Source organism: Lontra canadensis, unplaced genomic scaffold (assembly GCF_010015895.1).
Source record: "Lontra canadensis isolate GAN:19392208 unplaced genomic scaffold, GSC_riverotter_1.0 scaffold25, whole genome shotgun sequence".
NCBI classification, from domain to species: Eukaryota; Metazoa; Chordata; class Mammalia; order Carnivora; family Mustelidae; genus Lontra; species Lontra canadensis.
Genome location: NW_022631019.1, coordinates 20,340,928 through 20,358,715, shown reverse-complemented (window position 1 = coordinate 20,358,715; position 17,788 = coordinate 20,340,928). Strand labels below are relative to the sequence as shown.

Genomic DNA, 17,788 nt, shown 5'->3' with positions numbered 1-17,788 from the left:
TTGTATATATTGTTGATGAATTCCAAATTTACATTTCCAGTTTGACTTCTACCCTGATTTCATTTGTGTATCCACCTGCTTGTTTGACACCACAACTTACATTTCTGAAAGGAAAGTCATACTTAAAATATGGGAAAGCTTTTGGGACACCTGGGTGGCTCAGTGGATTAAACGTCTGCCTTCAGCTTAGGTCATGATCCCAGGGTCCTAGGATCAAGTTCCTCTCTCTCTGCCTACTGCTCTCTCTGCTTATGTGGACGTGAGGGCTGTCTTTCGCTCTCTGACAAATAAATAAAATCCTTTTTAAAAAATGTGGGAATGCTTTTTATTCCCTTAGCCCCATCAAATCTCTTCTTTTCCCAAACTGCCCCATCTTTAGGAAGGGGTTTCACTATCCCTCCAGTTGCTCAAGCTGGAAATTATCCCATATTCCCCTGTTTTCCTCAGTCCTTACATACAGATCCGTCAGAATGTCCTGCTTTACCTTCAGAATGTATTTTAAGGTTGTGTCTCATCTTCACTGCTGCTATTCTAATATTACAGCAGATTATGCCTTGACTGTTTATAATCCTTTCACGGTTCCTAAGTACTGCAAAGATAAAGCCTTATTCATTCTACAAAGCAGTAAATATTGGTCTAAATCTCCTAGGATGTTTTGTCAATCTCTTCTCAAATTAAATCAGAGGAGGAGAAGGGTTTGGGTTTTTTTTTTAAAGTAGTTGTCAGCAGGGAAGGAACTGGATTCATGCAGAATCCAAATGAAGTTATGTTTTCTGTGATGGACGTGAAGACCCTTTAGACCTAATTGAGATCTCTTTCATTTTTGTCAAAATTATTATGGATGAATGTGATCTACAGATTTCCAGTAATTATTTTTAAAGACCTTGAACAATGGCAGTGGACAAGATGTCGATTTGTCTTACTATTGGCCATGAATTGCCAGCAGCTCATGTGCTCTTGACCAGAGTTCCCTTTGTAGATCAGACACTCAGGAAACCCAGCTAGAAGTAAAGTTAGTTGGTTTACTCTAAAACCCGACTAATAGTAGAACAACCACAGCCTCCTTCTCAGATGCTGAAGGAAGTTCTTGGACAATTCAGGGATCTGGTACAAGTTCTTTATGATACAACTCTGTCTACAGCATAGACTGAAGTAGTGCGTAATGAATAGGATTTCGCTACCCATCAGACTTGAGTTGAATATTTACAGATGAAGTCATGAGGGTTAAGCCTTCTCAGCATCTATTTCAGATGAAGTCATAGGGGTCAAGAGGACCCTAGCTGTGAAAGTCTCTTTACTTGATGGTTCATCAGAGCATCACATCAGTTCCTCAGATCTGTCTTTGCTTTGCCAGACTTGAAAGCCTTCACCACAAAGCTGAAAAAGTAGTAGTATGGAAGTGTACTTGCATCTTTTGCTGCACTGTACACAGCAGTAGCAACAATTTTCTAATAAAACTGGGTACTCCCACCCCAAATCTGTCTTCTTGCAAATCATTCTTACAGCTTTTTACTCAGATGAGTGGAAACACCCAGAGAATGAATAAGCTAACGAAATAGAATGCAATTTCTTAGATATGGATCTTGGTTTTTAAGTTTGCCTCTGAGCACAGTGAAAACTTAGGGTGTTGCTTCATCTGTGACTTTAGATCAGTAACAGATAAAGATAGAGATCGACTGGTACTAATCTTCAGCTCTTCCCCAAACCCCCCACATTCTGGCTTCTTCTACTGTCTCTAAAAGTCTCTAAACCCATTACTATAAGAGAGAGGGATTTTCTACTGCATAGTCTTTTTAAATTTCTCAGGTGCCATCTGTAATCTGGTATTTAGTTTGAAAGACTCTACAGTGAGATATGCAGTTTTCTCATTTCATTTTTGAAATGTTCTAACTTTTTACCTGATGATATCTTTCTTTCAGTTATGACATGCACCGATTACATCCCTCGCTCATCCAATGATTATACCTCACAAATGTATTCTGCAAAGTAAGTTCAATAATTATTTAAAAAATCTATATGCCTTTTCTCTAGGTTCATTTCAAAATTTAGTTTGATATTTAACTTAGTAAGTCGACATTTAACTTCATTTCACCTCTCATGTTTTCTGACCCTACTCTAATTTTTTTATTCCCTCTAAATGTAGAGTCTCTGTAACATGCTTTTGAAAAGTAGATGGTTGCCTGGAATAGATAACTGTTACACAGGAGCTTGCTGTAAATGAATAGCCACTGAAAATGAGAAATATTTTTCGTGATCAAAGCATATCACTGATTGACCTCTGATCATTCTCTCTTTCCTCTGCCTTGCTAGATCAGTAACACAGCTCAAGCCAGCCTCCTAGTGGGACTTCTCAGCCTAATCTCTGTTCAGTTTCTTGCTTTAGGAATGTCCTCAAAGTAGAATTTAGGCTTGAAGTTAGGCTTAGCAGGTTGAAGTCACTAAAAGGCAACATGCTTTGGGCCTTCAACAGGTAAGATCAGCATTTAAGATCCACAAGCTAATCATCTCCAAGATGAGCAGTACAGAACTGGGTGTATGCCAGACTACCAACCATCTGTTGATAAAGGGTGAACCTGTACATACATTGATAGATACATATGAGTGTATTTATTGAGGTTGGATGTATGCCCAGGTGCTTACATAGGCAGAACACCTGAAGGAATTGGTAACAGAGGTGACTGATACCTATGGGATGGTTCATAAAAAGAAAACTGGCATTTTTTCCCCCTTTTTGTGCTCATTTATACCTTTTGAATTTTTCATCAGTTAACAAAGAACTAAAAAGGTCAATTCAATAAGTTATCCAAATTCTCATCTAATATTTAACACTAATAGCATCTTTGACCCAGTCATTTTCACATGATTTCCTTCTGTGAAATGACTGAACCTATTCTCTGGGATCATTGTGAAGGAAATAAGAAAATAACTTTGAGCTATAAAAACACTACAGGAAAAAAGGATATTATGATCTTTAACATACCTGGAGATCAATCCATTTGAAGTCACTAAGATTTTAAATTATTCCCTTGTGAGTTGATTAACAGCTATGACCTGAGGTATTTCTTGGTTCAGATCTGGATAAGAAGAAAAGATGTGAACATGAGGCATATTTCAAATTCATCTGACTATTCAAAAAATAATTTACATACCTGTTGCATTCAGGACACCTTATTAGCTATACATTCAGTCTTAATTCAGACCTCTTTAGCACTTACGTGAATCATTGCATTATAGCTATTTTTTAACTGGACCTCTACTTCAACTTTCTCCCCCTTCTAACCCATTTTATAAAGCAGTGTCAAATTAATCTTTATTCAAGAACAGCTCTGATCTTGTCACTCTTTGCTCAACAATTTTAGTGACTCCCGATTGTTGCAGATTGTTCTGAACTCAGCCTGGAATTCAAGGTCTTTGCTGTCTTTCCTTCTTTTGCTACTCCCCTTCACTTCATGTATGTCCTTTGATATAATCTTTGCTTCTTATAGGCTTAAGCCCTTGTTTGCCTTCTTCTGTACCTTTACCAGAGTTTTTCTCTTTTCCTTGAATGCCCTTTCTTTCTTATTTCTGCACATCTTATCTGCTCAGCTCACATACTGCTTCTTTATAGCCTTCCTTCATTTTCCTTTCCCCCAAAGCTGAAAAAAATGTTTTCTCCTTCCTCGCAGTATTTTATTGTTCAGATTTATGTGGTACACAAAACGCTTGCGTTGTAAGTATACCATAACTCACCAAATAAAATAACTGGTATCTAAAAATTCAGTGCACAAAATGTGGGACCATTTTATTGCATGGATGAAATGACTGGGTCCTCTAGCTAAAGTCCCAGAAGTTTCACTGCTGAATTCAAATTCCCTAGCTAAACCTGATGTGGTTGGCTGCAACTAGTGACAGTATATTCTGGCTTAAACATCAGTGGGAAGATTCTGAGTCCTGTCTGGGACTTCTCAGATTTTATTATCTAGCCCCTGATTTGTAGGCTTGATCTGGGAATATTGGGGCCCACCGCTACTCCCCGTTCTTTGATGTGTAGTGGTTGCTTGCCTTTTCTCTACCAGCCTAACCCCTCTCTCAAGTCCTACTCTCTCTCTTAGAACTTGTTTGTCCCAGAGGGCTGGGTGAAGAATAAGAGCCAATTGTGAGTCCCATTCTGTCCAGTTTTCTGTTACTTTAGGGGTTCATTGTATATGTAGATAAATTTTATCTACAAGTTTGCATGTAGCATATTACAGATGGTTGTAGCATAGTAATTGGACATTGGGAGGATACTTGGAACTATTAAATTTCCCATAAAAATGTTTCTTAAGTGATAGTAGAACTTGGAAAGGAAAAATTAATTCTACCTTCTGACCATAGTAAGAGACATTTTATGTGGAAGGTTAGTCTCCTCATTGCTGATTTTTGCTTTTAGTGTTATTAGCTCTTCCCTCTATTTCTCATTAAAAATAAATCACATATGAAAGTTTTTATTTTCTTGAACTTTTATAGACCTTATGCACATATCCTCTCAGTTCCTGTGTCAGAAACTGCTTACCCTGGGCAGACTCCGTACCAGACACTACAGCAGTCTCAACCCTATGCTGTCTACCCTCAGGCAACCCAAACATATGGACTACCTCCTTTCGGTAAGGCATTCTATTATAAGCAGTTTCTAAGAGTGTTGATTTTATTCCCTAGAAACTTTGATCTTTCCCCAAATATCAAGTATGGCTAATCAGGAAGCTGAAAGATGATGGGTTGTTCTTTATAGAATGTCTACTCAGTTACAAGTGTGATAGATGTTGGGTGTGCAACTTTCCAACAGTATGTTTGATGCATATTAAATAAAATCATAACTTTCAATGCTCATTTGTGTATCTGCCAAAATTTAGCTATTTCCAGAAAGGTACTAAATCTTGACTGTAAAGCTTGGAATCTTTAAGTGTTGGGGGAAACTCTTTGAGGAATTACTATTACTTTCTTTATACAAAACACATTACCATGGTTAGATAAGCATAATAAATATATTTTGAGATGACTCATTTTCCTGCTAAAACTTGGTTATCTAAATATCCAGATAGAGTATGCCTTATAGTGTACTCTCCTTTTTTTTTTTTTTTTGGTCAATTTCTCCCTCTCTTTTTCTCCCTCTGCCTTGAACCGATCAGTTGTTGCTCTGCTGAACTAACAAGTTATCTTAGAATGAGGAGAATCCCCAATTTTATATAGCCCTATCTTTGTGTGTAGTTTGTTCTGTGGTGTTAGGTATGTTGGACATGAACTGTGAATTAGATTGATTTACTGGAAGTCAGTTTGAGACTCTGGGAGCACTTAATATCTGTGCTGATTTTTCTTTGTGTAAATTGATAGATATTTGCAGTATGCTTTATTGTCTCTTCCCTGGTTTCCTAGAACCAGTGTTAGAAAGTTGAGTGAGTACTGTATTATTTTCACATATGCAACATGTTAATAAAATTTTATCTCTGTAGCCTTTACTGAAACTAACTGGAAATTAGAAAGATCTTCTAAACGGATCGCCATAGATTCTGGATGTATTAGTGTTGCCTGCTTTTGGTTTCTACATTCTTGCTTTACCTGGCCCATTTGACTAGTCCCTTGTGACAGTGACAGCTCTCTTAGGTTTAGGCTTGTTAATATGCCTTGGCTCCTGGTAACTACTAGAAATAAAATGGGAAGTTATGTTTTAATGATAGTGATGGGTCCGTAATCAAAGGAACGAGACTGATACAAAGGGAAAGTCAAGCAAAGCTTTATTTTGTGCCAGGCATCGGGAATCAAACCGACCGTTCAGGCCGCCTCTTACAGAGAGGGCAACCACTCCCAGCCTCACAGACTAACTTTTATAGAGCAAAGGCCATGTGGTTGAGCCTGGCCACACACAGGTGGCCAGTGAGATTGTAGCACACAGAGAAAGCTGCACAGTCATGCTAGGTCACACACGGGTGGCCAATTGAATTACAGTTCACCCCATAGTAGCTATTTGAACTAGCCTACCACCTTGGTCAGGATTGGCGCCCAAAAGGCACCCAAAAGGTGGGGCCCACACTCCTTGGTAGCTAGGGAGACAGTATGCTCGCTTTACTGATTGGATGTCTTCACCTGGCCCAACTCATCCCTGCATTCGGGCTCTGTTACCTCCACCTGACCTGACCCCCCACCCCTTATATTTGGGCTGTGTTATCAGGGACTGGCCCACCATATTCTCCTGGTTTCCTGGACTTGCTTTTAAGTAAGTTCCCCTGGGGGGTGGGGGGCAGGGTCAGTTTAAGTTTTACTGCATAAACAACAAAATCACTGTTTAACCAGATGGAATCGCTCTGGCTAAATAGGCCCTTACGATAGTGGTGGTTGATAACTTCATGAAAGAAGACAAACAGAAATGCTCTTGTTCCCCCATTTGTATGTCCATACCTCCACACCTGTCAGTATCCGCCAGTATACTAAAATCTTAAATTTGTTATATATTTAACCAGCCGTGACTGAGCAATCCTTTTGGAAATGGAACTGTCCGTGAATATGTTTGTGCTTATTATATCTTTTTGCATATGTTAAAGTTAATTTTTCAATAGCTGACTAGTAAAAGCTAGCAAGTATAAAGTAAGTATTTTTATATTAGATTTTTGCCTTCTGTTTTGGTTGAAATTCATTGTTAGCAAACCCAGAGCTCTTTATGACATTGTTGAACAGTTGATCATTCCTGCTGTTCCGTATTGAATAAAACTCCTATTACATCTCTGATCTCAGATTATGGAAGACCTAACACAGTGCCATGTGCATATTATGGTATCTTTTATGATCACTACATTTCCCATGTATTAAAGAAAAAAAAATCTGTATAATAGGTCCTTGGTAAAAACTTGAAACTGTTTATATTGTAAAGAAGTATTGGTAATAGCAGGCTCTTTTATTAATCTGGTTTTGTTTAATATTTGGAAGTGAGGGAGACTTGTTTCATAAATTCCTCTCTCAGTATTTCAGAGAAAGAGAATCAGCTAAATCTGACTCTTAAGTAATATATGAAGCTTACTGGAGGGAGATTTAGGTTAGGGTAATGTGAATGAAAAATGTGGCATATTCTCAGAATTTATTAAGAAAATTATAGATATGGCCAGTTTTTTAAAAAGGGTGTTCACTCAAGTAGAAAATACTGTTTCTTTCTTCTTGTGAAGATTTGGCAATTTTATCTTAGTGCTGCCTATTAGCATTAAAACTAGATTAGCTAGTCTGGTATTTCATTTCAGATGTACACAGGGCTTCAGGAAATCTCTCATATCTAATGTTTATGAAGTGCTTTATATACCAAGCAGTATGCTGGGAACAAGTACCTCACACTTTTCATTATTGTCTTATTTAATCTTAGAACAGCCCTCGGGAGTAAGCAGTAGCATTATCCCTTTTTATAGATGAGGAAACAGGCTTAGAAGGATCAAATGATTAGCCTGAGGTCATACAATTAGGAAATGCCTGGGTTTAGAATTGAACCCGGATCTGTTTAATTCCAGAAGTGCTCCTAAATTTAGTCTGTGTCTCAGAGTTGAGTTTGAAATTAAAAAATATTCCTCCTCTTGATGAAAGGAGAAAAAAAACTAGAGGAAATCTAGGAGGCCTGTACTGTGAGCAGTCTGTAATGCTCACATGTAATGTGAGTAATGTAAAAGTAAAGAAATAGTGGTCATACTGTTTTTAAGAGCTCTGTAGAAATGTAGTGGAATGGCAGAAAGAGGAATGGAGGGTTAATTTCCAGTGATCTCAGTGAACATGTGGGAGGAAAGGGGCACCCACTTATTTTTAGGAGCTCATAAAAGATCACCTTAGCTGCCACTATTCTGGCTTCTTTTGAAAGAACTCTAATGTGAGTTGGAGATTTGGTAATACTAAAACCTCAAGGATGTTCATGCAATTTCCCCCAGCAAATCCACTTCTAGGGATTTATCCTATGGAACTAATTAGAGATACCTACGGATTTTCAAAATAAGACACTCATCACAGCATTATTTATAACAGCAAAAGATTGGAAACAGCCTACATTTTGAATTGAAAGCCATGTGTTAAATTTGCAGTGTATCTATAGAATGGGAAAGTTAGAAATCATATTCTTATAAATTCACATTCTTAAAGAATATTCAGCATCTTGAGAAAAGTTTATTATTAATTTAAAAGCAGTATGTAAAATTAAAAGCAATATAATATGCCAAGTTAGTGTTTTTTTAAAAATATCTACATAAAGAATAATTTGGAAGAAAAATGCGCATGTTGCTGTACAGGCATTATAGATTTGATCTCAGTTATCAGGGAACCATGCAAGGCAAGGACTTAGTTGCATTACGTGCTGGTTTCTGGTAACACAGTCCTCTACAAAAGCAAGAACTGCCTGTATTTTTTTTCTGTGCAAGGAGACTATGCACTTTTTTTTTTTTTTTACTTTCTATGTTTTCTTCATTTTCTATAATATACATCTACTCATTTTATAACAGGGAAATCTCAGATTAATTATTTAGTATTTGTAATAGCTCATCCCAGTGAGCTATCGAATCAACAAACCAAGATATTTTTCATGTGTTTTTTCCTGAGCATTGGCTTGTGCTTCAGTTCCTAACCAAATTAATTTTTCTCTAAAGATCCACTACTCTGATATATATTACTATAAATGGAAGTGCTCAGATTAGTTTGGTTAGTGACTAACCAAAGATGAAGTATTTGTGCTGAGAAACTTGGGTAGAGTTTGTGATAAGACCCCAGTGTGGGGCAGTAAGAGGATAGAGCTCAGAGACTGGCTTCATTTGCCATTCTTAGACCAGCTATTGTGCCACATCAGGCCCTTGGCTTAAAAGGCCTCGATAAGCTTGGTAGTTGTAGGGATAGAGCAGTGGACTGGGACTCAGGAGACCAGTGTTTGGTTTCATCTTCGCTATGGGCAGGATTGTGGTATACTCAGACCATTTGGTCATGCTGCCTGTGACTTGGAATTCTGGGAAGGGCACTTTTAAAGGAAGATTCTTACATGCTTTCAGAGCAAGGCTACCGTGATGCCAGAGGCAGTGTTCATGTGGTCTTTTATTCTTATCTTCATCGTAAAATAATTGTAATTTTAAATACCAACTTCTTGTTTCTGGTCAAAAACATTCAAAACTACTATAGTCCTTTTCCTATTTGCCTTGGACACTTTGCTCTGGTTTTTGGCCTTATAAGAAGGTCCAGTTCATAGACATTTTGCATTTTGAAACTGAATTACATTACTAAATAATGAGACTGGTGAAACATTTTCAGGGAATACTATTCTCATGAATAAGATTGTATTTTAGTACAGTGTAATCTGAATGTTTTCACAGATCCAACACCTCAGATTCAAAAGCTATTTAGAAAAAAAAAAAAATCACATCGATTACAATAAATCTGAAAGTTATTGTGACATTGAAATGGCAGTTTGCTAAAATGATACTCAACCACAAAGAATCATGGCTCTGATATTCAAATTTCACATAACTGTTAAAAAATAATATTTCCAAATATTTTTAGTGTTGAAATTTAGGTTTAGTTAGGGCTTTAGCTGTGGTAATAATAATAAACTAAGCACAGAACAGGGGCCAACCCTCCCAATGCATACTGTAGATGATGGTATTCTTCATTTTCCTCAAATAAGTTATTTCATATGTTTAATAGGTAAGAAAAGAATATGACTTTTTTTTTATGTTTTAAGAGTTTGGGACAAGGCAATTGCCACATCCCATGTCGATTTGAGATTTTTGCAGCTCCCTTCCATTTAGTAATCAACAAATTTTACAGATCTGAGTTGTACCTGGATATCTCAGTGCCCTGAGGAAGCAGAGGGCCCTATTGTCGGTGCATTATATTTCTATAAATTCAATATCAGATTAGAAGTAAATGAAATGAGTTAATACTGAATTTGGAGCTGTGGCTGACCTTGGTATTGATTTCTTACCTGGAATGTGATTGATGAACCTTCTTGGACCTGTTAGCTTCAGCTACACTGATCCACCAGCCATAGCTATTCAGAACACAGGAACAACCAGACAGTAAGATCTTTTTTTTTTTTTAAAGATTGTATTTATTTATTTATTTATTTATTTGAGAGAGAGGGAGGGAAAAGCAGATTCCCTGCTGAGCCAAGAGCACGATGTGGGCCTCAAACCCAGGACCCTGGGATCATGACCTGAGCCAAAGGCAGACACTTAACTGACTGAGCCACGCAGGCACCCCGTAAGATTTTTTATAGATAGATTTTTGCATAGCCAAAATTACCACTAAAACTGTTCACCATAAAGGACATCCTTAGGCTGTCGTGTAGAAGCAAAACTTCGTTTATAGTTTCCTAGTTTACTGCAAATGAACAAGGAGGTAAAGTGAGAAGCAAGAGATTGTCAAGAGACAGGTCACAGAGAAAAAATCAAAATGATGTAGAACTATAACTGAGTTGTATTTAGTACCAAGCAAATGTCTTCACATATTCCAGTAACCTCTGGGAGTGTCTCTGTAATATATATATAGCACAGCACACTATTAATCTTTGTGACAATAATTCTGAGAAAATCTAAAGGTACATTCACTATTTCCTTCCTGCAGAGAAGGCAGGAAAGGATATAAATCTATTTGAAAAAGATTGTCACTCAGGAGCATTGTGATAAAAATAAAATAAAAGTGAACAGCTATGATATCTATCAGTATGAGAAATTTATGTGTTCAGACATGGAAAGATGTCTTTCACAGGTGTTATGTGGAAAAGCAAATTATGAACAGTATGTATAATATCCCATTTTTATTAAAAAGAAAAAAGATTTGTAAATATGTAGAAGAAATCTAAGTGACTTCTGCAAACTGTTAATAGTGCTTAAGTCTGGATGCTGGGATTATATGTGACTTTATTTTTTCTAAGTTATATATTTCTGTAATATTTTTAATTTATAAAAATAAGCAAGTATGTCTTTCCTAATCAGAAGAAACAGGTAATAAAACAACCAGCTTAAGAAGGCAGAAAAGTACTCAATACATTTTAGAAAGTTTTGGTGCTTGTTTACTGGGTAAGTGAATTTTAAACTTATGTGGAATGTCTCCCACCTTGACAATGGATAAATGATTTGTCAGTGTACATGATCATCAGGCACTCTCTACAATAAACACTCCAGTTGGGTGTCAGTAGCTTTTTTTTCCTGAACCCTGATCAATCTCCTCAACCGTTGAAATGAACTTATATACATATCATTATTGGGGATTTTGACAAGATTTTTGTTTCTGTGGCCCCACTCCCCAGTTTTTGAAACTGTATTTGCTTGTGGTATATTAGGAGTGGGACAATCAGTGATTTTCTCTTACAAGCAAATTTATTTTTGTTCTAAGATTTAGGTTTTAAACCTACTGGCTGATATTTGAAAGCATAACCATGCTCCTCAGTCCCAGTGTATTGTTTGTAATTGGTCCAATTTATCTGATTCAGGTGCATTGTGGCCAGGTATGAAACCTGAAAGTGGTTTAATTCAGACTCCATCTCCAAGTCAACACAGTGTTCTTACCTGCACTACAGGGTTAACCACAAGCCAGCCAAGCCCAGCACATTATTCTTATCCCATTCAAGGTAAATAGGCATGGTTGTGTGTGTTTTATTATTGTTGTTTTTGTTGTTTTCAGTCTATCTGTATCTCCAAACAAATTGGGTAATACAGGAGCACTGTCTTGTAAAACAGAAGGGGGTGATATTTGCACTTGTGCATGCTTTTTGTGTTAGGCACCCAGAATTTGGGACTGTGGTTTCTAAGTAGTTTAGCCTTTAAATGTGAATTGTAATTCGTAGAACTTCAGCCTCTCCTTTTGCATGGTGTCCAGAAAACCTGTCTGATTTTGTTTTAGTCTGTTCTCAGTGGCACTTTGTCCTATAAATGAGCAGAAGACTCCCCATGGGGCAGAACTTTGCTGATTTCTTTTATGTGAAGTCCAGGTAGGGCAGAAGTGAGATGTGTGCTACATTTTTTTTGCTGCAGTGGTGTCATACCTCCGCCCCCACTTGCTGCTTCTTGGTGAGAGCATTTTTCCTTCTCAAAAAGTTCAGTCTTGTTTCTATTTCATGATAAAAAGCATATCCTTAAAGCTTGAACTCTGAACATCTTTGCCTTCCTGAGTTGTTCTTCTAAAAGGTTAGAATTATGACAGGACTATTAGGAATAAAGAGAGAGAAATTCAGAAGGCACTATGGGATTAATTCCCAGCCCTTCTAAATCTAACACAGGCAATTTGTCATTGCTCCAGATTGGAAATTAATGTCCATGTATCTGGCTTCTCATCTGCCTCCTTTCTCCTGATTTCTCCCAGCTTTAAAATTTTATTCCTCATAAAATAGGTGCTAGAGGAGTGAGGATGGGACAGCAAAAACTGGTCTGAGGTACTCTTAAGATACGAACTTTGGTGATAAAAAAGTGTTTTGATATAGATTATAGCAAATAAAATATTTTGCTACTCAGTTTTAATTGTTTTCATTTAAATGATTAAGAACTACTTCTGCTTGATCCATTTACCAGTTAGTAAATAATTAAGTCAGGATGTAAGCTGGGCAGTCAGACCTCAGAGCATGAGTGCAATATTTATGATTTTCGGTATTGAAATCATGATGTCAATATCAGCTCTCCCATAAGAGAGAACCTTTACGGACAAACAAGTAAGTTTATTTTTCCTCCCTTTTCTGGTTAACCTCTTGACACATTTTGTTGTTCGTTAGAACTTTGGCAGAGGGTAGAATTTAAGGCCGAAGGTAACCATCAAGTTATTAATTTTTGCCTTTATTCTAAAGAAACATTGATAGAATACAAATTGAAACAATTGGCTAAAATGAAATATGAGTATTGGCAGAATCAAATTACCTAGGTTGTCTGTTATCAATATCACTCTCCTTTCTCCCACCTTTAGTTTTACTTAGCATGGATAGTGAATGGCTGTCCAGGGCTGCTCTGTTCCCCCTGTATCCAGTCCCTCCATGGAAGAAAAGCAAGAAGAATTCTATCAGTTTTTGAAAAATGGTCAAAATAGCAGTGTCTCCTCATCGTACCCCAAAGCATTCTACAATTGATATATAGAGTTATCTAGAGTTGTCAAATCACTATGTTGTACACCTGAAGCTAATGTAATATGTGTCAACATATTGCAATTTCTTTAAAATGTATAATTTCAACCTAAAAAAAATTATACTTCTGGCTTGATCAACTCTGATCAAAGCCCTTTCTTCAGTTTATGCAATGCTTATGAAAGCCCTTCGGTTAAGTAAATCTGACTGCTTTATATCAATCTTTTCCTACAGTATAAATATGTGGCCCAGTCTCTGGTTATTTTCTTCAGTTGTGATGGTTTAAGTGGTTAATATTTAAGTGGTAAAATTAATTTCAGAAATTTCAAAACTAATTTTAACGTAATCTTGACTTTTAATGAATGTGTTTGTGCTTAATTTTGTTGGTAGCACATGATAGTCTTTTTTTATAGTCTTTCATTGATCAGGAGTTTTGTTTTGTTCTGTTTTTTAATAGACATTAGTTTTTAGATTAGTTTCAGATTTATAGACAAATTGAGAAGACAGTACAGAGAGTTACAGATCCCCCCATCTTGTATATAATTTCCCCTATTATTGACGTCTTATTTAGAATGGAACATTTATTTCAATTAATGAGCCCATATTGGTACATTATTATTACCTAAGTCCATAGTTTATTCATAGTTCCTTAGTTTTTACCTGATGTCCTTTTTTTTGTTCCAGGATTCCATCCAGGATACCACATTTCATTTAATTGTCATGTCTACTTGGGCTTCTCTTGACTATGCAGTTTTTCAGGGTTTTTTTGTTTTTGATGACCTTGACATGCTATACTTGAGTCCCACAAGTTACACAGGACTATACCTGTCTACAGGATAGACATGAATCCCACAAGTATTTATTGAGCATCACCTGCTCTGTGCCAGGTATTTTGCTAAATGTTGGAGATAAGAATAAGATAGTAAGATTCCGCCTTCTTGGAGCTTACAGATGAGTGGAAGAAACAGAAAACAAGCAAATAAATAATTAAATAGATTTTGAAAAGTTCTCAGAAAGAAAAAAAAACATGTTGCTGTGATTGGGAAAACAAGGAATTAGTTTTTTTTTTTTTTTTTATTTATTTTTTTTAATTAGGATGAAGGCGGGGGGGGGGGGGGGGGGGGGGGGGGAGGGGGAGAGAGAGATGGAGAGAGAGGATCTTAAGCAGGCTTCATGCTGAGTGTGGAGCCTGATGCAGGGCTTGATCTCACGACTCTGAGATCATGACCTGAGCCAGTCAAGAGTCGGATGCTTGACTGACTGAGCCACTCAGGCACACCAAGGAGTTAGTTTTAATAGAGGGGCCAAAGAGCATGCCTCTGAGGAAGTAGACGTGCTGAGCATGAGCCATCATGCTGGGAGGGCAAGAGGGACAGGCCAGGGAGAACAATCCAGGCGGAGCAAGCAACATTGCCAAGGTGCTCAAGTGAGAAAGAGCTCATCTTACTTTGAACAACTTGAAAGCCAGGTAGGCAAGGGTGGTAGAGGGAGACATGTATAAAGTTAAGACATGGGTAAAAAGTAAATCTTGTGCCAACTTATATATACCACTAACCTTTAGGTCAGCCTTCTGGCTTTGGGGCAGTGTCATTTAATTTGGCTGTGCCTCTCACAGTGCTATAACCACCGTCTTCTGATTAAAGCTGTCTGTGTATATTGACTATATTATTTGGACCTCTACTGGGGCATGGTTTTTTAAAACACACCTATGAGGAAACTACTGAGTCTCCTCTTTTCGTATGTATTGATTGGACCTCTAGTGGGGCATGGTTCTCAGAAGCTTTGTTTTTCTATTATTTCATGGCTCCGTTGTCAGAACAGGAGTGGAGACTATCCAAAAACAGTTGGGCGTGCCATTCGCATTTGGAGAGCAGATAGTCTTCAGATATGTATCAGTAGGATTGACCACTTGAGTTTTCTTTGATCCTCTAAGTTTGTATGTTTTGTTGCAATTTTATTGCTGCTGCTTTTGTTTCTTAAATCTGCAATCAAATATTATTTGTTGAGACATATATATGTGTGTATATATATATATGGGCAGAATGATAAGTACTAATTAGTACTTTTAGTCATAGTTATGTGTAGGGTAGGGTATACAGTGATGTGTGTGCCCTTTTAGGTGAGTTTGGCTTGGGTGCAATGATGGTTATAAGAGCCTAAAAAATTATGTATTTAATTGTTATCTCACTCCATCAATGCAGTCTGATCTCCATGAGAGCAGGGGACTTTGCCTTGTTCACTGCTCTATTCCTCAGTGACTGGAACAGTTTCTGGGTGCATAGTAGACCGTGGTTTGCTGAATGAATGAATATGGCACATATGAGAAAGGATTTGATTGGATTAGAGAAGGAAGTGTTACTGAACCCTATAAACTTTCTAGGTCAGCAGGCCAACATTTTCTGTAATAGAAGTCACTATTGCTGAAAGTAGTTTGTGATCTTTAGGAAGGTATGTATTAAAAATTCAGTATCAGCAACTAGCTAATCAAGTCATTAAACTTCCTAGTGGAGATAATAAGAGTATATGACCAGTTGTTTATAAGGTGTACCTTGTTACCTTTAGCCCAGTTCAGTAAGTGGTCTGAAAATTGTTAAATTTATAAAACCACTTTGTCAGTCAGAGTACCTTTTCCCCATGTATGTGAAGATATGAATGGGTTGTACTGCTAACCATTTATAAGTTAGTAAGAAGGTAGAACAGAATTAAAGGTAAATAGGAGGAAAAGAGGATTATATGCTAGAATAAAGACCGATGAAAAATTGAGCTAGAAATGGACTTTGCTAGGAGAAATAAACTTAAGAGATTAAGTAAATTATTCATTTTCTTTCCCACCTTAAATCACCTTATGTCCTGTGTGTTTTATTACTTGGCTACCTAGCATAATGTACTGGTAATAAAACCTGAAAGCCACTCAAAATCTTTACCCACAAGAATGATTAAAAACTACTTACAGAATCATCTAAGCCTGTGTATTGTACAGTAATTCCTTGTACTTCCCCATGGGGGGGAAATGGGTTAAGCCATGGTAAAGAAGAAAATGAATATTGGTAGGAAGAAAATACCATCTATGAGGTTATAAAATCTGTTTCATTCGGTTGTTATGTTTAAGAAAGTAAACTCTTTTAAGAGTCCTGTAGTTCCCCTGGGAGAAGAAGTATTGTAGAAAAAATCTCCCTGGATTGTCAGGAAATCTGAACCCTGGCTCATCCAGTTGGGAGATCTTAGATGCCATCGTGACTACCACTGGTTCCATGACAGTAGACAAATAACCTTAACTCTTCTTTGTCCCAAGTTATTCATCTGAAAGCTGGGGTTTTCTCTTCTAATCTCTTCTAGACTTTCTTCTAAGCAGAGTACCCTTGGGGAAAGGAATAAAGATTTCCCTGATTTTGATGAGTACTCTCATGTTTCTGCTTCATTTGTTCATCTGTTCTCTTCTTAATGGAGGTTTTCCTATTAACTTTACCTGTAAAGTACTTTGTTGCTAATGGGATAGGTAGTCAGATAGTCAGGTCTACCTGATGATGAATCCTTATGGCATGAGTGACTGCAGTGGGAACCAGGTCTAAGTGTGCTTGTGATAAATGAGGGAAAGGACCAGCTCAAGACCAATACCTTGTAGTCTCAGTTACTACACTGGTTCACCTGAAAAAAGTCACTTTAACAAATAGTAGTCACTGAAGATTTGACTAAAACCCTGGTGGAGTCTGTGGTAGAAGGATATGAAAAAAGTTAGCCCAAATTCCTTGTCCCAAGATAGGCAGGCTAAATAACTTACAGAGTATATTGTTACCTGGCCAGAATAATATTTAATATTTTCCAGGTTTTCCCAGGCTCACTGGTAAAATCATTAAATGCCAGATCATGTTTATTGATCTACAGTAATAATTCATGATTTGAGTAGAGCCCAAAAAGCAACTCCAAGCAGGTTTGGGGGAATCAGCTCTATTCCTCAAAGTTAATTATGTTGCATTAGGAGAGGCATCATTTGGGGCAAGTGGTAACAAATATCCCAGTCTAGGATTTACATGCAGATTTACCAGAGCTCTTGTGGTTTCTGCTGGTTGTCAGTCGGTCACATTGCAGGTGAGTCATCTTTCAAGGGCTGAGAAGATAGACTGGAGATTTGTTTAGCTTCTGATTCCATTGATTTCATTAGTATGAGCCAGTGCATTGTACATATGTCCTTCCTAGGACTTCAATAGGAAGAGTGGAAGACTCAAGTTGAAACAGAAAAATGAACTGTTTTATTTCTAATCAAGATTAAAGTACGGCGTGCAAAAGAGCAAAATCAGTATTTGTTTCCTTTGTGCAATGTTCTTTATCTCCTTGTAGATCTGTTTACATAAGACACAATATGTTTTCCATTTCTTCTAGGCTTTTACATGATATTTTTAACATCTTTCACACTCTCCATCCTATAGCTTCAAGCACAAATGCCAGCCTGATATCCACTTCATCTACAATTGCCAATATTCCAGCAGCAGCAGTTTCCAGCATCTCAAACCAGGTACAGTCTACTGCGTTCATCCTATTTGATATGGTTCATCAAGCTTGATTTTCTTCTCTTCACTCTCTGGTCAATTTGCTAATCTAAGAAACAACCAGAACTGGGACCCTGGATGGTTTCTCAGACTGCCCTCCAGTTTCTTTCATTACTATGCTGTCTGACTGATACAGCTCTATCTGCTCCCTTACCTACTTTGTGTGTCTGCCTCCTACCTTGTC

General features: G+C 37.3%; 1 protein-coding gene across 4 annotated transcripts in view; it reads left to right on the top strand.

Moving 5' to 3' along the window:
- EYA3 (EYA transcriptional coactivator and phosphatase 3) overlaps positions 1–17,788 on the top strand; it is a 105,266-nt gene that overhangs the window by 55,088 nt on the left and 32,390 nt on the right. For 3 of the 4 annotated variants that reach the window (XM_032863909.1, XM_032863908.1, XM_032863907.1), the window contains 4 exons: positions 1,920–1,986; positions 4,486–4,622; positions 11,447–11,584; positions 17,485–17,570. In XM_032863909.1, coding sequence (XP_032719800.1) covers positions 1,920–1,986; positions 4,486–4,622; positions 11,447–11,584; positions 17,485–17,570 — 428 coding nt within the window. The remainder of the gene's footprint in view (positions 1–1,919; positions 1,987–4,485; positions 4,623–11,446; positions 11,585–17,484; positions 17,571–17,788) is intronic. The other variant, XM_032863910.1, reaches the window with a different exon arrangement.